This window comes from Barbus barbus (assembly GCF_936440315.1).
Source record: "Barbus barbus genome assembly, chromosome: 19".
Classification (NCBI taxonomy): Eukaryota; Metazoa; Chordata; class Actinopteri; order Cypriniformes; family Cyprinidae; genus Barbus; species Barbus barbus.
In genome coordinates, this window is record NC_136747.1 from 11,984,717 (window position 1) to 12,011,848 (window position 27,132).

Genomic DNA, 27,132 nt, shown 5'->3' on the forward strand with positions numbered 1-27,132 from the left:
TTCATTACAGTTAAATGTGTCTCAGGGCCTGTTTATGTTGGAGCACTTAACACGAACCATTCAAATAAACACTCTGCATATTATTCTTTCGACCATGGGAAGTATTTGAGTTACACATGCCATACTTTTATATCACATTATCGTGTTTGAGATTAAAATGATTGTAGCCTGCAGAGCGAATATATAATTTGTTAATTTATGACATATGTAGCAAATAGACATCAGCGCTTGATAGAGATTAAATTCTCATGAGCATATGGTGACTGCTGTATCCATCCACCCTCAATCGTTAGCCATTCGTTTTCATCTGCTTGTAAGTGACAGCTATTACGCACGGCGCTCCAACCTACTCGTTCCCCTCCCTCTTTGTCTAACCTTCACCCCCCCCCCCCCCCCCCCCCCCTGTTTTCCCATCTTTTTCTCGCGCTTTGCTTTCTTCCGTCTTCCTGTCCATAATAATGAAATAAGCGACCAGTGGAGATGGATCAAATCTGTGTTGTTTACTCCATTCCACGATGATGGAAAGGAGTCTGTCTGTTTTCGTAGCACGCCTTTCAGATGCATTTCATCTTGTCCACTGCTTGTCCTGGCCGGCTCTGTCGCACAGAAATCGGTCCCATTAGAGGTTGCGCTGGTCGCTGACGGATGCAGAGAAGCATACAGGGACACTTCCCTGACTCGCTCGCTCTCGCGCAGCTCCACGCCATATGGTTACTGTATCATCCAGTCAGGAGGGGTGGTATCAAAGATGCAACTTGTGTTATTTTTTTTCTCGCTCCCTCTCTCCCTCTCATCTAATTTTAGTGGTTTTCCTCAAAGGAGCCTTTAATGACAAATACCATATGGCTGTGGGAACTGGGGCTTTTATAAGTGTGCAGAAGCACAGCTGCAACAATGTGCATTAGCAGCGTTTTTTCATTAGGCTAATGTTGTCTAGCGACCCTCCCGTCAGAGTTGGGTTTTGCGGGGAAGTGTTTACAGGAAGGGCAGCGTGCATCACGCTAATGATGTAATCCAAATTCGACACCAGCAGACGGCCTTTGTGCTGATGGCTTTTGTTTATGATTTCTGTAAATGGATTCCTCGTCTGATAAATTTGTAATATTTAGCCGCCGTTTCGTTCAGCAGGCTCCATAAAGCCTGTAAGCACATGTGTTCCTCTGCGGCTCTGTGCCTCATTGCTCAGAGACGTACTCAGCCTGACACAGTCGGCGCTTCACCACATGCTAGCGGTGCAGAGGAAGTGAGGATTACATATACGTGGCAAACTGCTTTGCGGCTTGTGTTTGATATGCTGGTTTCCAATTAGCTGTGTGCTAATGGACCACACAGGAGCTGGAGAACACACTCAGACACAATCGAAGCAAATGTCAAATCTTTGCGTGTCTATAATCTTACTGGATTGAATAAAAAAAAAATCGATAATGATAAAAAATAAAATTGCAAATTAGACTGTTCTGACTTTTATGTCTGAATAAGCCTTTCTCATTCATTATTTTGAAATACACTGCAATAATTATTTTCTTCCTCAGTGTTTCATCTTGTTTTCCAGTAAAAATATCTAAACATTCTTAAAACGAGATAAATTAAGATTGAAAGCAAAATCAAGTCTTGTTTTCTATTAAATGTGTCAAAATTAGGTAAGTATAAACAAGAAATATATCTGTCAATAGAGTAAAAACAAAACAAGTTTTATTTTTCTTATCCCATTAGCAGATATTGTATTTTTTATTTATAAAGTCACATTTTGATTAACTTTTTAGAAAATTGTTAAGTCATTTTGCTTCTCAAGTAAATGTTTCTTGATATAAGACTGGGAAGCAAGACAAAAATACTGATTAAGAAAATCATTTTTGCAGTATACATGGTGTATGTGAACTGTCACTAACTATGAGGACCACCGTTTAATGAAAGTCTGAGGTCACTGAGGGTCAATGCAATTTCACTAGCCTCTGGTAATTATCATCATAAACTACTAACAGACCATTACCTCATACAGCTGGCGACCAGGCAGTCCTTTATAAACAATCCCCATCATTATCATCATTAAAATAAATCAGAATAACTTGTATTTATCTTTGCCATTTATTCTGCATCATGACCAGCAGCTAAATTTTGGCCACACTTTCTTTAAATTCTGTGCTTTCATTGTGCTTCGTTCAATATTCAATCAACGCACCGCTCCTAATTTTAGGCATTACATCACTGAAAAGGCGCTCAGTGGGAGTACACTGAAGAATATTCCAGCCCTGAAAAGATGTTTGATTATAGTCTTAGATCAGAGTCACAGGCCATAAAGAAAGAAAAGAAAGAAAACAGAGATGAAGAAAGCACAGAAAGAGAGAAAATAGACATCATCCTCCAACTAACACCTTGTGCTGTTTAGATGCTGCAATAGTCCAACTGTTGCTGGATGGGGATTCACAAAAACCTTTCATCTGCCGTGAAAATGCTCCTCAGTGTGTCTTTGAAGTGGCGAGGCCTCCAAGTGCTTTCGGAGAAAGCTAAACCAGCTAGTAATCACGACAGAGATGCAGAGGAAATGAGACAGAAAGAAAGCGAACGTTGCTCCCCCTCCTCCAAACCATCTGCTTTGAAGATGTCACTTTCTATGTTGACCATGATTGCTCATATCAAGGGCCCAGGGCACTAATGCATGTTTCAGGTCACAATAGAGTGCTGCTCGAAACGGCGCAAGAGTGTCTTTATTTTGGAAGAATGTACCTGTAATGATAATAATGAGTAAACAAAAAAACGGTGTTTAGAGCCTCTGGCTGTGGACAGCTTCATCATGCTACATCTGCTCAGCACATCCTGACCGCTATCTCCCCCTACAGGCCAACCTGCCACTACTGCAGAGGGAGCTGGTGCACTGTGCACGGCTGGCCAAGCAGAACCCGGCTCAGTATCTCGCCCAACATGAGCAACTCCTGCTGGACACAAGCACCACGTCGCCTGTCGACTCGTCTGAACTCTTGATGGACGTCAACGAGAATGGCAAGAGAAGAACGCCTGACAGGTGAGCGAACTGTTAATGAACATCATAATCAATCAGTCATGTAGTTTTGTTGGTATTCAAAGAGTCACACTATAGTTTCACTTGCCAAAAAAAAAACCTTTCATTGCTTTGAGACAAAATACAAATAATAAATTTTTTCTGTAATTTATAAGATTATCACAAGTCATTCTTACCGTTTAAATAAAAAACAGCAATGTTCAATTTATCACAGAACTAGTTTCCAAGGTATAAAAATGCATAATCAAAGAAAGTAAGTTGTAATGACAATGAAAAATCTCTTACAAAAGCTCATAATAATTAATTTTTTGGAGGAGTTGTCAATAAATGTTTATTTGAGCATTCGTTTGTTAGCAAGTGGACTTTAGGCACCCACACACAACTATAGACTAGGAATACATGCTTGTAAAACAGCTGGAGGGCTGTAGAAAGGTTGCAGCAGGTTATGAGTGTCTATATTGTCATGCATCATTTGGATTCTCATCCTTTAATGGAGCAGAACCAGGAGGAACCAGACACATCTGGAGAATGCAGGTAGATTCTGTAGAGGCTTCCTGTTGAGATGAACATGAGTGAGAATTTGCTCTATAAAACTAGAGCAAGGCTACATGTCTGTTGCAGCCTGAGAGAATAGATATAAAAGCTTTTATATATCAGTTCACTCCCGGGAGCTCAGAATTATTTCTTCTTTTCAGTGAGGAAATATAATTTTTAATATGCTATCTTATGAGAATACATATCAGCTCAGGTCCCCATGGTTATTAGAGAAGAATATACAGCTCTCTATTTTTCTCTTTCTTTATATCTGTCTTTTTTTTATGTAATACCTGCATTTTTGCGTGAGCTCTAATGTATGGCTAGGTGAGCCTGGGGACATGGCTGATAACACATACAGATGAGACTCAGCTCAGATACGGCTGGCTAAGCGCTTCTGTTTCTGCTTAGCTCGGCTCAGCTCGACTCGACTCTCTGCACTCAGAATGAGGAGGTGCAAAATAAAGAGAAAGCAATATTGGAATTTGAAAGGGAGCAATTCTGTCCTTAATCACGGAGCACAATGTATGGTCGCTTCAGTCTGATTAATATCAAAGGAATCGGGAACTATGGCTACAGAGAGAAGCGCACCCCACAATGCATTCTTAGTATGACTCTCCTCATTTAGAAGAGAAATGTGTGCCGAGACTTATTTGAATAAAATATTCCATTGTGCTGCACAACCCCTATATATTTGAAAATAAAAAAAAATAAAAAAGTGATTTCAAAATGAGGTTCAGATTTAGTTCACAGCTTTCAATGATCCCCACAGTCTTGTAAACTAAGGTAATTTAAGACGTTACCTGAGATTTTAAAATGCTTACGCTCAAAGACTGTCAATGAAAATTTGGCTTCTGTAAGATTTTTATTTAATGTATTTGAAAGAAGTCTCTTATGCTCATCAAGGCTCCAGTACAGTAAAACAGTAATACTGTACAATATTATTTTAATTTAAAACAACTGCTTTCTCTTTGGTATATATTTATATACATTTCTTATTACTATCAGTGCTTAATATTTTTGTGAAAACGTGATACTTTTTTCAAGATTCTTCGATAAACAGAAAGGTCAAAAGAACAGCATTTATTTAAAATAGGAAACTTTTGTAACATTATAAATGCATTTACTGTCTCTTTTGATTTAATACATCCTTGCTGAATAAAAATATAAATTTTTGTAGTAATATTGGGAATATTAGACCTGTGTAATGAAATACAATAAATAAATTGCAAAGTAAATAAATTAATATATCAAAAAAGACGTTTTGTGGATGGAGACATGAGCACATGGAAATGACATACCGTACCTGAATCAGAGACACAAGTTCATGAAGAATAGATAGAATTAGAATTGATATTAAAATGTATGAGACTGGGGTAAAATAAAGGCAGTTGTGTTTTGGAGGTGTGGGTGGAGGAGAGAGGTGGCTTTGAGGAGCATATGGACGGTGATGGATGCACATTAGCAGCTCATAAAAGCAGCTCATTAGGAAGTTCAGTCTTTTTCAGAGGAAACCGAGGGACAGCCGCCTCACAACACACACACACACACACAGCGAATCACACAAGTACCAGAATCTGCAAACACCTGAACCCGTGACACATGAAAGTGAAGGGCAGAGCAATGTGAAAGCTCTAGGGTTTAGGTGCGCAGAGCGAGTCCTGTAAGTGCACATCTCTTACGGTCCTCGTGTGCTCTGTCAAGACCTCCTTTTACTGACAACAAAGTGCTCGATGCAGGCATAGAAGCTGCTTTTCTACTTAGCACATTAGATGACAGACTGCCTTAGGTGCAGTTTCACATTCTCCCTCGACCCACAGCAGAGGAAAGTATGTTACATCAATGAACACACTGTTCTCAGAAGACAACTCAATGTGTTTGTCTTGTTAGTGATAAAACACAGAAATAAAAGACACTAGAGAGTCAGCGTTTTCCCTGACATGTCTGAAAAGACAACCAGTTGTGTAGAAGAATCTATCTATCTATCTATCTATCTATCTATCTATCTATCTATCTATCTATCTATCTATCTATCTATCTATCTATCGTTCTGTCGTTCTGTCGTTCTATCGATCATTCTTTGGAAAGGGGAGTGGTGTGTGGCCCATACTCAGAAATTGTGCTCTGCACATTTAACCCATCCAACTGTACACACAGTAGTGAAAATACACCCGGAGCAGTGAGCAGCCAATGCTGCGGCACCCGGGGAGCAGTTGGGGGTTCGGTGCCTTGCTCAAGGGTCTCACCTCAGTCGTGGTATTGAGGGTGGAGAGAGTGTTGGTTATTCACTCCCCCACTTACAATCCCTGCCGGACCTGAGACTCAAACCCACAACCTTCGGGTTACAAGTCCCAACTCTCTATCCATTAGGCCACGACTGCCCTCTAAATGACTGCCATCTATTGTTCTATCTATCTATCGTTCTGTTGTTCTATCGTTTGTTCTATCATCCTCACTCTGGATTCTTCTGTCTCCTTCCAGAACCAAAGAAAACGGCTTTGAGCGGGAACCACTCCATCCCGAGCACCCCAACAAGAGGCCCTGCACTATCAGCCCTGGCCAGCGCTTCAGCCCCTCCAACGGGCTCTCCTACCAGCCCAACGGTCTGCCGCACCCCACCCCGCCCCCTCCACAGCATTACCGTCTGGACGACATGGCCATCGCACACCACTACAGAGATTCCTACCGCCACCCCAACCACCGCGAGCTCCGTGACCGCCCTCGGCCTCTGGGTAAGAGAGAGATTACAGCAGCATCTGGGGACAGTCATTAATAAGAGCGTTACTGTGCTGTGAAAGATTGTTAAGAGTCTGAGACGTGCAATATAACCTCCTTCTCCACGGCTGCGGTCACCAATGCCTCCAATCCTCAAACTTTGTGAATAACATATTCCATTTTGATGCAAGACCCCTATAAATTTTGAGGGTAAAAACAACTTTCAAATAAAATGAGGCTCAAATTCAGTTCATAGTTTTTAATAGACACTAAACATATAGAAAGTCACAGTAAAAGGCTTTTTAAAGGAAAATGTGCTTATTAAATAAATATGTAGTAATAAAATGTAAATTAAATTAATAATATTTAAAAGACACCAGACATATAGAAAGTCACAGTATTTTTTTAAAGGAAAAGGTACTTACTTAAATAAATAATAAGCAGTAATAAAATGTAAATTAATAATAATTACAAGTAATGATAATAAAAAACAAAATGTGTGTGTGTGTGTGCACCTGGTATTCATCACGTCCTGGGGACCAAATGTCCCCACAAGGATAGTAATACCAGTAAATCTTAATCTTGTGGGGACATTTTTTGGTCCCCATGAGGAAACAAGCTTATAAATCATACAGCATAAAGTTTTTTGAAAATCTAAAAATGCAGCATGTTTCCTGTGAGGGCTAAGTTTAGGTGTAGGGTTGGTGTAGGGCAATAGCACATACAGATTGTACAGTATAAAAACCATTACGCCTATGGGATGTCCCCATAAAACATGGAAACCCAACATGTGTGTGTGTGTGTGTGTGTGTGTGTGTGTGTGTGTGTGTGTGTGTGTGTGTGTGTGTGTGTGTGTGTGTGTGTGTGTGTGTGTGTGTAAAACGTAAAATACATTTCTCCGATTATTTTGAGAAAATAAAAGCAGAAGATGCCCAATTCTCCGAGGCTGAATTTGCCAATGCCTCAAATCCTCAAAAGTCCACTGCATGCCACTCAGACTCTTAGAAGTTAAACCAGGCAAGGCTTAGTTGAATCAGGAACATAAACTCCTTTAAAAATGATTTGAGGTTTAATAAAACCAACTCTCCATATCGGGTTTAAATGTGCTAAAAATACTCAAGCACGTTAGCCAGTGATATATGCACGAGATATGCATAAGCCTGGCAGCTCTGGTGCTGTGTGGAGAGAGCGAGAGAGCGTGCCCGCGGGCTGCATAGGAGAGAGGAGTGAGGGATGAGAGCATGTGAGGAATGAAGAGTGGTTGAGCGATGGAGGATGTCAGGAAGCGGGTGAGCTATGGCTGTGAAACAGACGGCCACGACATGCCGCTGAGGGCAAGCAAGAGAAATGGAAAACTGAGGCCCAAATAGTAACACGTTTAACACTTGCTCTCTCTTTTTCTCTCGTTCTGTGTCAGGGATGCACGGCAGCACGCGCCAGGAAGAAGTCATAGATCATAGACTCACAGACAGAGAATGGGCAGAAGAGTGGAAGCACCTTGACCATGTAAGAAAAGTAATAACATTTTTTATTACTATCCAAAGTATGTGTGTGTGTGTGTGTGTGTGAGAGAGAGAGAGAGAGAGAGAGAGAGAGAATACGGCACAAGAAGTGTGTTTGCAGGTATGTTTCTGTGTTTGCATGGTTTTTTTTGGGGGGGGGGCTTTAAGTCTCCTGTTTTTTGTGAAAGATACCAAAATCAAAGATGTTAACATGAATGCTAACATTTCTTTCAAAGTTTTCTAAAATATCTATATTAATTTGTGTACAGTTTTGTCTAATAACTTTTTTCAGCTCTCCTGAGCTATAAAAGAGCAACTTCAGAGCATTAACTTTTTGTCAGGGGTTGGCATTAGTGCTTTAGTGATTGTAAACATATAGAGGTGTGAGTCATCATTCAATGCCAGCCTTTAACATCGTGTTTTTATTTCAAAATTTGTCATTTCTATTAGAGCAGATGTTGTGTTGGTAACATTCTGCCTGCTTCTCCCCTGCAGCTCCTGAACTGCATTATGGATATGGTGGAGAAGACACGTCGCTCACTGACAGTGTTGAGGAGGTGCCAGGAGGCCGACCGGGAGGAGCTCAACTACTGGATCCGTCGTTACAGTGATGCTGAAGATCTTAAAAAGACCAGCAGCTCCAGCAGCAGCCAGTCCAGACAGCAGAGCCCTGCCAGCCAAGAAAGCAATGCTTTAGGTAACACTTATTCAGCACAAGACGTTTGTATGAGATGTCTTTATCACCTAAAAAGTTTATGTTCTATTTCGTGCATCTATTTGTTTATTTAAACCTGATATGTCTGATGTTAAAAAGAACAGATTTACAGTCAATTGTTCTGATGATAATGTAATGATCTATCACTTATTTTGTCTGGAAAAATTGTTGCATCATGTATTGAGTTCATTGTAGATGAAGTGTCCTTTCTTCTCTCTCTTTCAGACGTCCATAGGGAGCTCCTTCACAGGCCAGTGTCTGGATACGTACCTGAAGAAATCTGGAAGAAAGCCGGTTAGCATGCCATCTATTTCCTTTTTTTTTCCTTTTTTTTTTTACATGCACACACACTCATAAGCACAGGTGGGAAATCAAAGCTAAGTTATTCAGACAGAGCTCTTTCAAAGCCTGTCTGTGATTTAAAAGCTCTCTGAAATTCAATCAGTCTGTCAGTTATTTGTATGCAGAACTGCAGAATCAGGTGGGAACCTGGTCAGTGTCACACCAAACTCTAGCAGTTGTTTTATTTGAGATCACAGTTGTTCTTGTGAAAAATTCTAATGAAATGCACAAGAAATGATGCATATTTAATGATGTTGGAACACTAAGCAAAAAAGTACAAATATTAGTATCTTAGTAAAACAAAAGAATTTAATTTAATTGCTTTGGGGAAGTCGTGGCCTAATGGTTAGAGAGTCGGACTCGTAATCGAAAGGTTGCGGGTTCGAGTCCCCGGCCGGCAGGGATTGTAGGTGGGGGGAGTGAATGTCCAGCGCTCTCTCCACCCTCAATACCACGACTGAGGTGCCCTTGAGCAAGGCACCGAACCCCCAACTGCTCCCCGGGCGCTGCAGCATGGCTGCCTACTGCTCCGTGTGTGTGTGTGTGTGTGTGTGTGTGCATTTGTTCACTACTCACTGCTGTGTGTGTGCACTTGGATGGGTTAAATGCAGAGCACCAATTTCGAGTATGGGTCACCATACTTGACAATACGTCACAACTTTTTTACTTTTTACTTAATAAATAAAAATAAATTAATATATTTCACAGATTACATTTCTGTAATGCTTTTTAAGATACTAGAATTTTCTTAATTAGATTTAATAATCATGCATTTAATTTAAAACCAACATTAACAAAAATATTGAGATGCAGATATAGCACTTGGAAGGTTTAGTCATCATGACTTTTATTTAAAAAAATATTTGAAGCCAGCATTATGAAAAATCTTTAGAAGCTGATAAAACACTGGGAAGGTTTAGTGGGTTTTGAAATGTCTGTCTGTTTTTGTGGCATTTTCTTTGACTCCTGTAATGTTCTCTGAGTCGTGTGTTGGGCAGTTCAGTGATTGGCTTCACTGGAAGCACCTCTACACATTCCCACAGTGATGTATAAAGCTCTTTTATTGTTCTGGCTGAACAGGACACATAAGTGCTCCCAGCACTTCAGCACTCCTGCCATTAGCTGTGCAACAGGCTCTCAGCTCTCCACGGCACTCTGTTTTATCACAGCAGAGGAGCTGGTTAAAAGACAGATAAAGATATTAAAAGGCTTTGTTTAAAGAGCAGTTGATCTGTGTGAAATATGACAAGTGATGGATTCTGTAATAGCAAATTGTTTACCTTGGCCTCATATACGATAGAGGCATCTGCTAAAGCAGTTTGTCTTTGCTGTGTGGTCTTACCAAAGGCTTTATAAAAGCAAACAAGCCTTTACATGAAAGTGCCGTTACAAAAGACAGTCTAAGTCTACTGCTTGTTCTAGATAATGCATTGCCTTTGCATCACAACGGTGGTAGTAACACCCTAAACAAATCACCACAGATTGAAATTCCATCTGAATAGTCATATATAAATGCAGTAAAATGTATCGGGGAATGTGGAGCATTTTCCGTGACCTCAGCCCATCAAGAGGACGACTTTGTGCACCAAACCACCATGGTTTCACAATTCAGTCCAGTCTCGATGAAAATGTCCCTGGCTCTATAATCCTTCATCTTTAAGACTGGGAAGGAGGGTCTGCGCAACCGCAGCCATCCATTTCTGCAGAACAAGAAACTACCATGACAGTTTAGTCTATTAAAACTCCTCAAGAACAGTATGTCTTTTTCAAAAGCATTGTACGCCTCTAGTGATGGTTACACAACCCAAGCTAAAAGTGTTTAAGAGTCACAACTGCCTTAAAGCGGTCTTCACAAGTTGCCACAGTGTAATAAGGGGTGAATGTCCTTTTTTTTTTGAAAGATTGTGTACAGTAGGTGATGAATATTCAAGCCCTTTCTCGCACAGTGCCATATCCTGATCTGCATGGGCCTTTGGGGGCGCAATTGAAATGCATAATTTAAATATAAATTGCCCGATTTGCATATGCAATTAGTCAGGCTGCAGCCTTGAACAATGAAAACAAACAAACACACAAAAAAAACCCTAGTCTGCTCTTGAGATGAGTTTTCCAGCCAGAAGTATTTACGGTTAATGGGATAACAATGTAAAAGTACAGATAAAGTATAAGTTCAAGGAAATACATTTATACTTCAGAGGGAAAAATATCAAGGATTACCTGTAATCTGCCTTGTGCACTACAGTCAAGTCTTTGGTTTGAGGCAAAACAAAAGCACTTTTTCTTGTTTATTTGTGTTCAGCAAACACAGAAAGCCATCTGAGCCCATTCAAATAAAAACTGATGTTTCTAATTAATCCCCAGATTAATCTCTCAGCTGCTTTTGAACAAAACAAGCCAATAGGATCAATTAAACAACATAAAAATTGTTTTCAAAATGCACGATAATTAGCTGTTTGAGTTACTTTGAATGAATTAAAATGTCAGATACTCTTGTTAGGTGACTGTGTGTGTGTGTGTGCGTGCGTGCATGTGTGTGTTTATAGAGAGAAAGTTTCTTAAAGGTTTTTGGCATAAGCACTTTCAATTTATTGAATGTGCATTAGTGTGGTTTTCAATTGTTTTTTTTTTAGGCCTGCCATACATACATACATATATACATAGATCTTCGGCTGTTGTTGTGAGATATCAAATGCATGTGCAGCTATGTATTTCTACCTGGTCTGACCCTTAAAATGTACCACAATCTAGACAGGTTGATTTAGTCATATCAAACAATATTTTGGACTTTAATAAAACCAGTTAAAGGATTAGTTCACTTTTTAAAAAAAACGTTTGCTGATAATTTACTCACCCCCATGTCATCCAAGATGTCCATGTCTTTCTTTCTTCAGTCGAAAAGAAATTAAGGTTTTTGATGAAAACATTTCTCCATATAATGGACTTCATTGGGACCCAAACGGTTCAAGGTCCAAATGACAGTTTCAGTGCAGCTTCAAAGGGCTTTAAACGATACCAGACGATGAATAAGGGTGTTATCTAGCGAAATGATCGGTCATTTAAAAAATAAATAAAAAAGTTTAAGTTTTATAAGCACAAATGCTCGCCTTGCTCTGTTCTGTGATGCGCGTTCGTGACGTCACGTAATACGCAATTACGTGGAAAAGGTCACGGTTGAGGTAGGCGGAAGTACCGAGTCAGTAGGCTTTTTAATATTAAAACACCCAGGATACGCACACGAAATTGGCATTTTAAACGATAAACTGACACAAAGACATTTGAATATGTGTATATGGTCCTCCTTCCGCACATTTGTAAACACTGACTCGGTACTTCCGCCTAAGTCAACCGACATTTTCAACGTCATTGCGTATTACGTGACGTCACGAACGCGCATCACAGAACAGAGCAAGGCGAGCATTTGTGCTTATAAAACTTAAACTTTTTTTATTTATTTTTTAAATGACCGATCGTTTCGCTAGATAAGACCCTTATTCATCGTCTGGTATAGTTTAAAGCCCTTTGAAGCTGCACTGAAACTGTCATTTGGACCTTGAACCGTTTGGGTCCCAATGAAGTCCATTATATGGAGAAATGTTTTCATCAAAAACCTTAATTTCTTTTCGACTGAAGAAAGAAAGACATGGACATCTTGGATGACATGGGGGTGAGTAAATTATCAGCAAAAGTTTTTTTAAAAGTGAACTAATCCTTTAACCAGTTGCTGTGCCCTGGACACTTAAAAGCACTGTGCTCTTTCTTTCAGAAGAGGCTGTGAATGAGGTGAAGAGGCAGGCCATGTCTGAGTTGCAGAAAGCCGTGTCAGAGGCCGAGCGCAAGGCTCACGAAATGATCAGCACCGAGCGAGCCAAGATGGAGCGCACTGTGGCCGAGGCCAAAAGACAAGCAGCAGAGGACGCGTTGTCAGTCATCAACCAGCAGGAGGACTCTAGTGAGGTAACAGCTTGTACGCCTACCGCACATTGTTATTGTATTAGCGAACAGCTGCAGCATTCACGTGCTGCACAATGATTCATTGGGAAGGTAATATATTCCATAATTGATTATATTTTGCATTATATATCATCTTGGGGATTTTATTTTATTTTATGTAATGTGTACATGCCTGATTTACTTGGCTGGGCTGTTTTAGTTCCATGGCTTACATTTGATCTCCTTAGTATGGAAATCCTTAGGAAAACATGGATATCATATGAAAAGCACAGGGGGAAGAGAAAGTGTCCCAGATAATTCCTCATGCAGCCCGGTGTCACGCCGAGCTGAGGAATATAACATTGCATATATCACCTCAGGAGCGGCGCTTTTCCTCTTCTAAATGAAACATGTGGACAGTTAAGGTGGTACTGATTTGGATGAGGGAAATTGGGAAGAGAGCGCAGAGTGTCTGCGCACAGCAGGGGTACGGCTCGTTTAATCAGTTAGCAGAGAAAGGCGGCACGTATCTGAGTTTAATTGCACAAGTCATATTTATGCACGTCCCCCTGGAGGATTGCATTGGTAGCCGTTTATAACTCTGGCTTCTTGTCTCTGGGACGCATTCGAGACTTTGTGATAATTGCTCTTATTTGGCCCGGAGACAAACACAAAGAGGCCACAGTGGTAACCTGAGTTTCTGTGTGATCTTTGAGCGTTCTGTAGTTAACCTGTTACAAATGTGTCCTCACGTAGCGCCATGTGGAACTGGGTAAAATGACTGCATTTTTCCCTAGCTAGCTCATTATTTCCGTGTTTTCAAAGCAGGGAGATCCAAAGAAAAATAAAGCAGAATTTTTTTTAGACTTAAAGTCAAATGAGAAACGTTTGCTACTAATGAGCCGAGACTTTTTTCTTTCTCAAAAGTCTGTGCATCCATTATTTCCTAATTGGGATAATACCCATGGAAAGAAATGCACTTTTTTTCATATATATATATATATATATATATCACAGCTTAAACCTCCCTTCCCCCTCTTTCTCGTCCAGAGCTGCTGGAATTGCGGGCGCAAGGCGAGTGAGACCTGCAGCGGCTGCAACACGGCACGTTACTGCGGTTCCTTCTGCCAGCACAAGGACTGGGAAAAGCACCACCACGTATGTGGCCAGACTCTGCAGGCTCAGCAGCAGGGCGAGACCCCCGCCACTGTCAGCTCCTCGGCCACCCCCAGCAGCGGCGCTGGCAGCCCGGTGGACACACCATCTGCCGCTACTCCTCGCTCGGCCACACCCGGCACGCCCTCCGCCATAGAGACCACACCGCGCTAGAGCCCCGAGCGGGCCCGTTCCTGATGCCTCAGCTGACCAGGGACTGACTCACCTGCCTCACTCGCTCCAAAATGCTAAATCTAGCGCACTAACAAAGAAGAGACTGTACTTAGGGCGATCACCCCACAGGAGGTCCATTTCAGGTCATATTGACTTGCCATGATAGAGAACGCAAAGATATTCTTTGTTTGAAATTCTCATTGTTCTTTATTGTTACTACAGCTATTATCAATTACTGTTGATAATGTCATTTATTGTTGTTGTGGCTCTCTTACATTCTTGTAAATATGAAGACAAATGGAGTAGACAGCCGGGACCTCTCAATGAGTATATCTGACCTCCCCTTCGTTTCGTTTGTTTGTTGTTTTTTTCCTCCTTCGTTCCGTTCTCAAAGCTCTTTATCCAGTAGCTGGGATATGAAACTATTTAACCTCATTAAAAGACACTTTAAATGACAAAAACCAAGGAAATACTGATGTAAGCAAAGACTCCGAATATTATTAACACAAAAAGACAGCGTTCCTTGTAAAGAAGTCAACACGACGTTGTTAAGAAAAAAGCACGCCATTAAGGGCATCTGCGTCGGACGTGGTGGAGTAGACGGCGGACAGCGTTTCTGGCTCGCGCGCTGAACTCTGCAGATGTGCAGCAGATTGTGAAGGAACGCAGATGTTCGTCCCTCTTCTGCAAGATAATATCCAGGTCAATGGTCTGAGAAATAAAAAGCTGTTTCACTGAGGAATGTAGGGGCGAGGAGGGCCCGTGCTGGATGTTGAGTACCGCACGGCGTAATGAAGGATGCGCTCTGAGCCCTGATCCCAAATGCACTCCCATCAGCTCCCAAAACAGGAAGTGAAGTCATCGGCCCACCAGAGCAGGACTGTCAGAACCTCACTGTGACAGCAGCTGGGAAACAAAAGGCTGAGAAATTACCCATAAATCACTGGCTGTTGGAGCCCTCTCCTGTCCTGCCTATCTCTAACCCCACCATCCGTCCTCGTTCTGCTTCTTTTTGCCCTTATAGATCTCATTGTGTTAAACACTTGTGTCCTGTGCCGTCTCCAATGGTTATTTATTGTACATGTGCTGGACAATTGTGACGACGCATTAATAGTTTAAACCATGGTCACAACTTTTTAGTCTTTCTAGGTGCAGAAAGGAAGAACATATTTTCTCTTTTTCTCTCTCTCTCTCTCTCTCTCTCTCGCAAGCTGCTTTTCTATTCGTATGTGTTTGTGCTAGTCCCCTTGTAGTTCTCTAAGAAGAAAAACACTTTTCCCATTGTCCTCGAAAGACAAACGCTATCTCTCAGAGCTGCTACTTCAGTCTCATTCAGATGTTTTTTCTGAGAACTAGCATGTTACATGGAATGATAACATAAATGTTTTTGTACATGGGACGTACATAAATGTATTTGCACTGTCACGTTTTCTCTCGGCATGCTTCTTTTGGCAGTTTTTTTTTCCATAGGAAGCTTCACTTCATAGGTTATCTTTGGAGTGCTTCGTTACATATCTGTGATTTTCTTTTCTTGTTAGAAAATGGAGAAAAAACTATGAAAAAAGAGAAAAAAAGAAAAGAGAAAAAAGAAAACAGAAGTATCACAATCTGCTTTTGTTAACATTTCTTTCTAAACATTTTGCTTTGAATAGTTTAGGACAGTGCATGCATATGCATACGGAACGCTATGGTATATGTTGTTTTTGTTTTCTACAAAAAAGATAAAAATTTACAAAAAGGACACTAAGAAACTAACTTGCCAAATGCAGAGGTGAAAAACAGACAGCTTTAACACTGCAGAGCACCAGGATACACAGTATTACAAAATAATTAACATGGAAGACAGCCAAAGACAGACATGAAGGACCAAAACCTGATTTTATCCAAGATTTAAACATGACAAAAGAGACTCACTCCAATGCATTCTTGTTTTCTCCACGTGTATATCAGGGGAAGCCACACTGAGCAATGTTTCCATTCGAAAACCTTTATCTCTCCCCTGTCCAGAGCCAAGACCAGCCCTATTCAGCTCATAGGAAGGAGGAGCCACTCAAAACCATGTAGCAGTTCCTAAGAAAAGAGGGTTTCACATGTGGATGAGGCGGTCTGAATGATTGAGCAATAATCGAAAAGGCGGATCCCATATGTAGATCCTGCAGGGCAAGTTTCATTGTTGTCGTTTTTCTTTCCGTATCATTCCTTGAAATGGATTCGTCATAAGAACGCCGCTCCAAAAGGCAACCAGCCCAACCGAACTGAAGCTCTTCTCATTCATGAACGGCACATAACCAAACCTTCAAGTGTTTCAGCTCAAGATTAAAAGCCATGTGAGAATCTAAAACTAAACAACCTCGTCAATGGCTTAAGAGGAAGAGGGGTCTAAACGGGCACTTAACTGCACTCTGACGGCTCACGTCCCCCCAAACCATGGTGCTAAACGCTGTGCATTTGACCTCTTAGGAGGAGTGGCTGGCTCTGGACGCACTCCCGGCCTCCTCCGGCATGCTACGGTTAAGTAATCCAAAAAAACATAGGTGTAAGACACCTGTCCGCATCGCCAGAGAACCTGCCAGCTAAGCTGTCTTGAAACACTATTTTTGAAAAATACATAGATTTAGTGTAGTGAGTTCAATCAGGGTGACCTGAATAAAATAATAACGGACAAAGCGTTAAGTAACTCCTCCTTCTCCTTCCCAATCTAGTACGTCTGTTTTGCTACAACCTTTTTTCCTCGGTGGCAAAAAGTCTCACTCTACCTCTGACAGCACGTTAGGAGCACCAGTCGCTGAGCAGACACTGGTCTAGTCAAACCAAATGGGCACATGAGAACAGGACTTAAACCCAAAGTTAAAAGCTCATATAGCTGCAAACCATATCACTACTTGGTAACAATGCAGACCTCATGAGAAAAAAAAAAGAATAGAATACTTAAAATAAAAAAAATTTATGTTCATTTTAAGTTTGTCGTGTACAAATCGCTTTGAGTGAACTCAAAGTAAAAAAAAAAAAAAAAAAAAAAAAAAAAAAAGGATTTCAGAGTGTTGACTTCATTTGATATACACTATAATTCAATCCATGGTCAAAGAGGAGAAATGTGATATATTCCTATTGCCCTCCTCTTCTCCTGCACCCCCTTTTCCCCCATTTCTGTCTTCTGTTGTGAGACACGCTTGGCCGCTCGTCAGTATCGTTTAGGTTCGTGTTTAATGGGGGATTCGCACCAAAAGTAACGGCTGGTGAATTTGCGCATGCCTTGTTTGCCAGGTGTTAAGTTTTTACTTTCTCCAGTTTGTAAAGTGAATTAGACTTTGGCATAATAAAGGGACAGTGGAAACATTAAGTGAAATGAATTGGTCGGGTGGATTCAGGACGGGCAGTCGTAGGCTTCTTCGAAAATCTTTATTGTGAAAAAAACTCATGAAAGTCGTTGTGCAATACTTAATGTAAACATGAACCACAGGTTACAGGTGGGCCGGGAGGGTGTGGACGCTGTCACACCGTTTCCGAATACTCTAGGGTTTTTGAGTCTACTATGTCAGAACTGTGGTTTCTTGTTTAATCTGTTTTCTTTATTTTATTCTCTCATTTTTGGGGGCTGTAGTAAATGGTCTGTCAGTCTGTGAATCTTTGCAGTATGATTCTGGTATTGTTGTACTCTTTACCGTGTAATAAATATGTTTATACCTGCATAGGAGACTGGATTCCTTTTTGTCTTTGTTTTAAATACTCTACATGCATACATTCTGTTCGGATGCATCATTTACATTCATTCATTTAGCAACTTGCAACAGAAATTTGTTCTAAAGTAGCAGGGACATGAGAAGTGCTATAATAGTTTCAAGATTGTTCAAAATGGTACAGTAAGAAAGTAAGAACCAGTAAAAGTATGTTTTTAATTGTTTACAGGGTTGGTTATGTAAAGCAGGGAAATATGTAGGAAATATTTGTTTTATCATTGTGATTTTCAGGACAAATTTGGATAAATCTTAAAAGAATTTTAAAACCTCATGGAAATTTGAATATTACATTTTCTGCTTATTTTCAGATGACTGAATATTCAGATATTAGATTTTAGACAAATTTCACCATTATGGAAGCCTATTTGCACTTTGGTTTAAAGCATGTCATAGTATACATAATAAGAACACAATTTTGACCTTTTATCTCAGAATTTTGAGTTTTGCCAATTCAGAATTGACTTTGTCATAATTTCTACTTTTTGTCATAATTATGACTTTTCATCTTACAATTTTGACTTTTTATGTAATAATTTGGACTTATCTAAATTTTTTTCTTATCCTATAATTGCTTGTCAGTTATAACTTTGTCAATATAATTTCACATAATTATGATTTACCAAGCATATTTTTTTTCGTGTGCGATCTCTATAGAAACCTCAAGGACTAGAAATGTCATAGAACTGGTCAGAATATGTGGGAATTATATACTTTGAAGCATTTCTAAGCCCAATTCAAATGGCCTTTTTACAAATGTGTCCAAACCTAAAACTTTACTTCAAGTAAGTGACATAGGCTACTGTTAAAGACTGAGTAAATTGCTTCAGTATATATGTATACACGTGAATGGAGAAAAGCTTGAGGTGAAATACGGCTTTGAAAAGCCTTTGAAATGCCGGCTACACCCAACATAAGTGGCCTTGGGAATTGAAGAGTAAATGCTCTCTGAAGGGAAGCTGTTAGTGTGGAAGGTCTGTATTTAAAATGTCACTTAATTCCCATGTCCCCCATTTTACATTTTACCTAATGTTGAAATGTTAATACGTCCAATATTCAGCCCACTTTGTCCAGAAATGTGACAGCAACATTGACAAGGCAACACATTTAGTCCAGCAATTACCTTCGTCCCGGCCGAAAGCCTTTATAAATGCGGCCACCCCCCACGCCAAAATGAACCCTGGGATTCGTCGATCGCTCAACCCTGACAAAACCTTCAGAGAATCGCACAAATCTTCTGAGAGGTCTATGCTTTTGTGAAGCTCTCACGCCTCTTATCTGCGTTTATTACCGTTTAAGAGATCATAAAGCCGAGGATGAGTTGACACACTTTGATATTCCCACCTTTCGCGTTTCAACTCTCGTTTTTTTATCAAGTGGCGAGAATTGACAGACCCTCAATTAAGCGAGGTCTGGAGAACTGTTCTCCGCCGATAACAATACAAATGGATTCTTTCAAACAGAGAAAAACAGCTGTCTCTATTATTTGAATGCTTCACCTTTCCCCGCTCCATTAATTGGGTCTTTGATCACAGGCAGAGGTGCAGAGTGCCTGATAAGAAAAAGGTTATTAGTAAAGTAGCCCGGAGGACCGAGCCGCGGCCTAGCGCAGGCTGCGCGAGATGAGATAAGCCTATAATGCCGGTGTGTGCATGTGCTCGTGAGCGATAGGGCCGCCGTCTGCCCCCGAAACGCTCGCGCGAGGAGAAGAGCAATATTCCGACGAGACGATAGCTAATGCGGGATATAAATTCGGTTTCCAGGGATGGAACGCAGGATTAAACTCCATAAAGAGTTCGCCTCTAAATGGTTTACATTTTTTGCCTCTAAATCAAACTGTGTCGCAGAATTTCACCGTGCTTTTTTGAACCCGATATGCGGTGAGGAATATTACTGGAGGCCTACAGTGACGGAGGAGAAAATAACGCTCTGCCTTTGAGAGTCGAGCGAGAGTGTCTCTTTGATATGCAGCCCAGCTAAATTTGAGGTTTTAAATCTGATTTCATCTAAGCCTGTTTATAGTCCCATGTCCACGGATGAGGCGCTGAGTGATTCGAAACACCTCGTTGAAGAAGCTTCACAAAACTCTCTTGTAATAGGGTTTTTTTTTTTTTTTTGCTCCACAACCACAGAGGAATACAACTAGGGGGTACGAGAGCATATCAGGCCTGTTATGGTAGGGGCAAAGTGACTCTATGGAGAAAACATTTTTGATTAAATTACAGAACACAAGGTTATCTTTCCCCAGCACATGCCTCTGCCCCGGGCCTGGATGATCTGTTAATACCATTCAAGCAAAATGACATTATTAAGGAAGTGGAGTACTGCATCTCCACCCAGGCCTGAATGATGCATGTAGCCGACCCTCCATCATCCTAGACAGAGGATGTGGGCCGAGAAGGAGAGAAAGGCTGCCTGGCAGTGACAAAAGCACTGCTTAAATGTCAGCTAATGGTTCCACGGCACCCTGCAGATGAACAGGACGAGAAAGGAAGAAAAAAAGAGCAGAAATATATCTACTGTTTATCTCCAGGGGCTGAAGAGCTCAAGCCTATATTTATCCAGTGAAAAATAAAACAACGCTGCTCTCACTCACACTGTCTTAAAATCTGCTACATTGAGAAAATGTGTAATCCATTATAGTTCCTGGTGGACATAAAATCTCTGGTTTCAAAAATGTGTAAATCTAGGATCTAGGTTGGGTAAATCAATTGTAAATCTAGGCTATAGGAAGGTATGTATACAACTCAGTACAGCGAAATCAAAGATGTCTTATTTTGACCAATCAAAGGTTCATATAGCTATATAGGCTAATATGTAAATATAAATCTATTTAGTAAAATATCATTAGAAATACTATATATTTAGACATACTACTCTTTTGCCATACTGTTTTTCGTATATACTATATTGGTAGTAGGCATATTTGGACACAGCGTGAGTTCATGAGCTTGAGTGATTCTGAACTGCTCATAAGAGTCATTTGATGAGATTCAAAACAAATGACTCTTAGGAAGCCAGCATTAACTTGAATCGGACCACTGGTTGAAGTGTACCAGTTTTGTCAACACAATTCAGTGCAATTTAGTCATTTAAAAACAAATGTTTCACTCGACTGAGACACCATGATGCATTTTAGATGTTTTAGTGAAATATTTAGTAATATAAATATTAAGAAATATACAGTGGTTCATAATTGTTATTAGTGTGTCAAATGTTTGTTAAAAAATCACAAAAAAATAATCTGTTAAAAAAACATTTTTGTTTGCAAAATGAGCATCGCAAATGTTTGATTACATCATTTATTTATTTTTATTTAATGGTGATTCAGATTTACTGTGTACTATATATTGAGAGATTTTCTTTTTTCTATTAATGTAAATCAGTCTAGGTGGTGTTACATATGAAAACTCCAGTCCTCGGAACAAACCTCCCAGACTGTTTTAGATGTCTCCCTACTGGACACACTAATAAGCTGATGAGTTGAATTGGGTGTTTTAATTAGTGAGACATCTAAAACATTTTGGAAGGTTTGTCCCGAGGACGGGAGTTGAGAAGTGACCTATATGGCATGCATTAATGAGAGCAGGTCAGGGGTGGAAACACACCTCTGGTAATGCAGAGAAGAAGGCAGGCCCCCTGAAACTGAACTGGAGCTGGATTGCGAGAAAAGTGCCGACGTGCACATCGCCAGAAGCCCAGAGCTGTGGGCCTTACCCAGCTGAGATGACTGATGGTTAATGAGAGCAGAGTGAGGACCAGGCTGACTGCTACCCACTGTGTGTTTAAAGCATGATTGATGCTTTTCATGGCTCCCGAGCCCCCTCTTCACAGGAACAGCTTGCTCTAAACACACAGGGCAGCACTTGCTGACTTAAATACAAACTTTGTGTTTACGAGAGCCAGACTAGTGCACAATAAAACTTTAGGAGGCATATGGAACCCACAACTTTCAGACCTCAATGGATGTGCTCTGCATACTGTCAGTTGGTTAGGCTTGAATCTAATGCAGCTGTAAAACAGGCACATGGCTCGTATTATGATCTAGGTGCAATGTTATATGGAGAAATACGCAAGACCTCGGTAGTAATGGTTCAATCAACGATGGGTCCGTTGAATCATCATAGTTCCGGGAATTTTCCGTGAACCCACTAGGGTTTTGGCACCAAGAATGTCTGAATTCATGGAGTGGAACTGTGTGCTATCCATCATCCTGCTAATATAGTCTTCCACAGAGGATTTCTCATGTGAGATATCACACCAACACGATCCAGGCTGCCATCGTCAGAATATTGCAGCCAGCTGATACATTTTTTGTAATCTGTTTTGTAAACTGTTTTGAGAAATACTGCTAAAGAGATCTCAGCGGGCAAGTTTCAGAGTAAACAGAGATGCCATACACTGTGTTTTTCCAAATGCTTATTATGTTGATAAATGGTTGCAAATAAATGTGGCTTGCAGTCTGCCAGCAAGAGGAGATGCAGTGGAGCAGCTGGGTCAGGTGCTGCCCAACATAGGTGTTCTCCTCTTTCAGAGACAAATGTCTTTATTATGTATACAGTAAACATTCATTATTGCTCTTATTATAATTACACTTTTGATATTTTTATACAATCATTAAATGCATAGTCATTATAAAACAGTTAGTTATGCTGTATTCCAACAGTGCTTTATACATCTTTAAGACCCGTTCACACCAAGAACGAGGCGTCAAAACCCAGAAGACAAATTCTCTCCTGATTCGCTTGAGATTTCCCTATAATGGGGTTTCTCAATAACTGCTTCAAAGTTTGTGTTTTCCATATGGATGTGTGTTCATATTGTAGAACAAAAAGTTACAAAACAAAGAGTATCTTCAATTCACATTTAACACAGGCCTTATTTTACTCATGAATTGCTAAACTGCATTATAGACCTATTATGCTGTTAGGTGTGTAAAATTGATTTTGTTTTCAGAAAAAGCAAGTCAAAATTAAGTGTTTTTGCTTGAAACAGTGGGGTAAGCAAAATAATCTTATATTTTGTTTTCAGACATCATACTACACGACTTGTGACTTCTGTAAACAGCACAGAGTAAATGCTTTATTTGCGTCGGAATGTTATGATTGGCCCAGAGTAGAGTACGAGTACGTGCTCATGTCGGTAATCTTGTTCTTTTCATTACCAGTAATTTACTGGTAATGTTACAACTTCTCATACCCGTAAATCGGCAAAATGAATTTACCAGTATTTTTGAAAAGGTCCTGTTCACACATGATCTCTTAACAGTAATTTACCAGTCAAGACTGTATTTGCGAAAGGGGCTAGTGAAGGAAGAAAACAAGTCTTTATGCATGAGTCTTTAAATCATTCATCAAATGATTCCTTCAAAAACTAATTAATTCAGGAAGGAAACTGCTCTTTATTAGTGAGTCATTGAATGATTCATTCAACCTATTTTTCAAAAATACAGATTTATTCAGTGACAGAGCACCACTGCTGTGTGTAGAGACATGCAAAGGTTGCTGTGGCTTTGTTTATTTAATTGTAATTAATTAATTAACTAATATACTGTAACTATTTGCAATGGTGGAGCAAAAATAGACAAAGTAACTGAAATATAGCATCTGAAATATAAGTTACTCAAGATCAATATTAGCACAATATTAACATTTTTGTTAACCGAACTGTTATTGATTAAACACAATATCACACTTGCAATCAATGTGAAATGAGCTATTTGAGACTTCCAGTTTATTAGCAACTATAGGTAAATAACTATAATATGATAAAAACCAGTTTGCAACATCAAGCTGCATAACAGACTGTTATTGTACAGCTAAAATGCACTATATTTTAGACCTTAAGCCGAAAACTCGTCACCAAACACCAATGATTTGTACATACACTATAAGGACAAAATTACTGGGACACCCCCTTCTTTAAAACAAAAGAAGACACTTCCAAAACTGTGGCAACAAAGATGGAAGCATAATTCACGTATTTAAAAACTGTATTTCCATCTCTCTTGCAACAGTTTTGAAAGTGTCTAAAATGACTGTACCCATATACAAGTCATTGGTGTTTGGTGATGAGTTTGTGGCTCAAGGTCTGCATTTAAAGTCACACCAGAGGTGTTCAGCTGGGATTAGGATTTGGCTTTCTGCAGACCAGTCAAGTTCTTCCACACTGACTGAATCAATCATATCTTGTTGAACCGTGCCTTATACACAGAGGCACTGTTAGAATAGAAAAGGGTCCTGTCCAAACTGTTGCTATAAAATTAGAAGCACACAATTCCCTAGAATATCATTATATGCTTAAACATTAAGATTTGTACTTATGGAAATTATTAAAGTAGTCAAACCTGTTCATTAGAAGGGGGTGACCCAATACTTTTGGCAATATAGTGTAACTAGAAGCAACTGACACTGGAAGCTTTGAAACACTCCTAAAAATAAGGTGGATATTGTTGGGTTGAATTTGAGAGCAAGTCAACCACAGGACTTCAAACAGAACGTAAATTGGACTTTTATCCTCAGTAGATCTTTACTCAAGTTTCCTCTCACACACACAACTGCACTGATCACTTAGGGAATGGAGGATGTGAGAAATTCAGTGTGGCAAAGCTGGTGATGTGCCTTTCATTCCACCAAATAAACAACCAGAGAGAGGTCATAAATCAGTGGGGCTCCGTCTGCCCCCCCCCCCCCCCCCCCCCCATTCTGAACGCACAGAGTTACGGCACGAGGAGGGAGGCGAACGAGAAATATAGAGCATAAGAGAGCTAACGCAGAAGGGAGAAAATGCAAGAGAAGGATTGGAGGTGAATAAGTGCAGCTGACGTCCAGAGGAGTGACAGGACACACCTGAGCTCCTGCGCATGATTAATAGTGCTAGAGAGACACGACGGTGTTAAGTACCCAGAGTTCCTGCGCAATTTATAGCTCCTGCCGCGCTCTCCCCCCATCCTCATCTCTGCCGTCCCCCCACCACGGTCTTCCCCAGCTGTTCCACACCTGGACGAGGGCCCGGGAGAGTGACGAGCCATCCATCTCTCACAGGCCACAGAGGGAGGGGTGAGGGAGTGCGAGCACCCAGCAGGTGCTCTGTGGAGTTAGGGATGGAGAGAAAGCATCCAAAACACACAAAACCAAACAGCATTGCAGGTAAACCGATCTTGGGTCTCAACTCAAAATGCAGCAATCTGCCGCATTTAAAATTAGCAAGCTCTCAAAGTCTGCTTATCAGGCCCCCAAATCATATTTCACACTGACAAGCGTCATAGCTCAGATTCCTATAGAGTCTCCGGGAAGCGAATAAACTGCCTCCTTCGGTCACACTTTGATGAGATGTGATAAAAGTGACCCCTGTTGGAATGGGAATCTGTATGGATGGATGATTCCTAAAAATGTGGAATTGATTTTTCAGTAAATTAAATTTTTTACAGCTTTGAGACTTAAAAGGCACCTTATCTTCACATGGGAATCCCACCCAAGACCCTCAGATGATTTGAAATCACACTGAAATATGCATCTGAGCTCTGGGCTCTCCCAGAAAAAAAAGAATTAATTCCAGCTGCAAGATTATGAAGAGCATATGAGCAAGACTTGTCAGGATTGGCACAGTGTCGCACTATTCGCACTCGTTCTGATCAATCCAGTGGCAAAGATGACACCTCTAACCCCTCGTGATACAGATCCTGTCTCGCATGCCACAGCTCTTTCATCTTCACCTTCACACGCATTAATGGATGATCTCATCCTCCAAACCCTCACAGGGGCAAAAAATGATTTTCTAATGGAAATGCGAGCAGAAATGCGAGCAGAACTAACTGGAATAATCCTAAAGTGGTTTCCAGGGCGTTCTTGATAATGTTTAGAACATTTCTTCTGCACTTGCTAGGACATTATGAGGTTCTGGGGCCAGTTGCATAAACTTTAGTCACAATGTTAAGACTGTGTCTTAAGAACAGTTAACCAAGTGGTAATTATTCTTACTTTTCAGATTTAAATTAGACCAATATACCATTTTATGTAACTGAATTCAAAAAGCTATGACCAGTCTTGAAGAAAAGAACAATTGGATGACTAACATTTAAGACTAGTCTAAGTGGTTTATGCAGTTGGCCACTGGATGATTACCAGGTGGTTGCATATTAGCAGTGATATAATTTACTGAAATGGAAACTAAATAACAATTTTCATTGAATTGAAATAATAATAAACTAGATGCAATTGGAAAACTGGGACTGAACTAATGGCCATAAGCTTTTAGTTTTAGGCTTTGATATAGAATATTTTGTAAAGTTTTTAAATTGTAAAAATTGTCTGTATTAAATATGAAAAAGCATGCTGACTTTGGCAGCAGAAAAAAAGAAAGAAAAGGGGGGAAAAATAAAAAACCAATAACAAAATCTAAATCAACAAATAAAAGAAATAGAAATATATAGAATAAAGAGTCAACCTGGCTCCTACATATGGCTTTTGGGTGAAATTATGGGAATTATCAAATTTTATTTCTCAGTTTTTTCTTTATCTTGATTGAAAATTTCCAACTGGTTAAAATAATAAAAATAATAATACTTAAAGTTGCCATACAATTAAAATTCACACTACTATTTTCTAAATGCATGTTATAGATCTAATTGTGAGCGATTCATTCATGTATATGTTTATTTCTTTCTTTTTTTTTAAGATTAAATTTTTGGGCATTTTTGCCCTTTTTATTGTGCCAGGATAGTTTAGTTGACAGGAAGCAAATTCCGAGAGAGAGAGAGAGAGAGAGAGGGATGCGGCATTGGGAAAGTTCCTCGAGCCAGGATTCGAACTCAGGACGCCCGTTGCAACTTTAAGGTCAGGAATTGTAAAAATGTAATAATTTCTCAACGGCCTTTTTGAAATATTGTACCAGATCAAAAGCTGCATGCCAGTTCGTGAAGAAGGGATGCAGATTCACAAAGGGATGCAGAACAACATACTGTGGCATACTTAGTACACAGAACCTGTAGGCAGTGCAGATCTGCAGCTGTATTCAGCGTTTGCCCTGCGGATACAAGATAAATGTGTGACAGTAGCCCATGTAAATGAGCCTCTACGTGCCAACTAAACCATGTTCTGTTCTCTTCCCTCGGGCGGCTTGTAACTGCACCCTCACATTCAATGTCATGCTTGCCTTAATCACGCAGAGATTTACTACCCTCTATAATTTCTTCAGTATTATACATCTTTGTTTTTCATAGCCTGCGCTTCCCTCCAGCAGTGAGTCGCTGGGCTCAGCAGTGTGATTTCCTCACCCTCTGTCCCAGCCATCCATCTACAATGACTGATGCCACCC

At 40.2% G+C, this 27,132-nt stretch overlaps 1 protein-coding gene across 2 annotated transcripts in view; it reads left to right on the plus strand.

Moving 5' to 3' along the window:
- LOC306885121 (protein CBFA2T1-like) overlaps nucleotides 1-17,080 on the plus strand; it is a 55,323-nt gene extending 38,243 nt beyond the window's left edge. The window contains exons 5-11 of one of the 2 annotated variants that reach the window (XM_079441465.1): nucleotides 2,838-3,019; nucleotides 6,032-6,282; nucleotides 7,683-7,780; nucleotides 8,263-8,464; nucleotides 8,708-8,776; nucleotides 12,588-12,778; nucleotides 13,805-17,080. In XM_079441465.1, coding sequence (XP_079297591.1) covers nucleotides 2,838-3,019; nucleotides 6,032-6,282; nucleotides 7,683-7,780; nucleotides 8,263-8,464; nucleotides 8,708-8,776; nucleotides 12,588-12,778; nucleotides 13,805-14,083 — 1,272 coding nt within the window. In that variant the 3' untranslated portion in view covers nucleotides 14,084-17,080. The remainder of the gene's footprint in view (nucleotides 1-2,837; nucleotides 3,020-6,031; nucleotides 6,283-7,682; nucleotides 7,781-8,262; nucleotides 8,465-8,707; nucleotides 8,777-12,587; nucleotides 12,779-13,804) is intronic. The other variant, XM_079441466.1, reaches the window with a different exon arrangement.
- The last annotated feature ends 10,052 nt before the right edge of the window (nucleotides 17,081-27,132 follow it).